Source organism: Penaeus monodon, chromosome 34 (genome assembly GCF_015228065.2).
Source record: "Penaeus monodon isolate SGIC_2016 chromosome 34, NSTDA_Pmon_1, whole genome shotgun sequence".
Taxonomy (NCBI): domain Eukaryota; kingdom Metazoa; phylum Arthropoda; class Malacostraca; order Decapoda; family Penaeidae; genus Penaeus; species Penaeus monodon.
In genome coordinates this window covers 33,346,152-33,346,545 of record NC_051419.1, presented here as the reverse complement: position 1 = coordinate 33,346,545, position 394 = coordinate 33,346,152, and the positions used below count along the sequence as shown (strand labels likewise).

The following is a 394-nucleotide window of genomic DNA, read 5'->3' as shown; positions in this document are numbered from 1 at the left end:
AGAGCCAAAGGTTTGTCTGTGTGTGTGTATAAAAAGGGAAGATTAAAAATCTTGTAAGATAATTGCTTTCTTTGTGTCTTCGTTTATTCATTTTCTCAATTATTTTTCTTTGCACACTTACATCAAATTTTCTCCAGAAACCTAAAGCGAAAACAGTGTCAGAGAAACCACGCAAGAAACGACAGAAGAAGGAAAAGGACGAAAACAAACCAAAACGAGCCCAGTCCGCTTACTTCATCTGGCTGAATGAACACCGAGAGCAGATCAAGAAGGAGAACCCAGGCATCTCAATCACCGAACTTTCTAAACTGGCAGGGCAGAAGTGGAGGGAGCTCAAGGACAGGAAGGTGGGCTTTTTAAAATTTATTTAGTTAGACTTACTTGAAACAATTGT

The 394-nt window shown here is 39.3% G+C and overlaps 1 protein-coding gene across 1 annotated transcript in view; it reads left to right on the top strand.

The window, feature by feature from the left end:
- The window catches only part of LOC119594755 (FACT complex subunit Ssrp1-like), a gene marked incomplete at its 3' end in the record, with an annotated part of 12,340 nt that overhangs the window by 11,512 nt on the left and 434 nt on the right, over window positions 1-394 (top strand). The window contains 1 exon segment of the mRNA XM_037943847.1: window positions 138-347. Coding sequence (XP_037799775.1) covers window positions 138-347 — 210 coding nt within the window.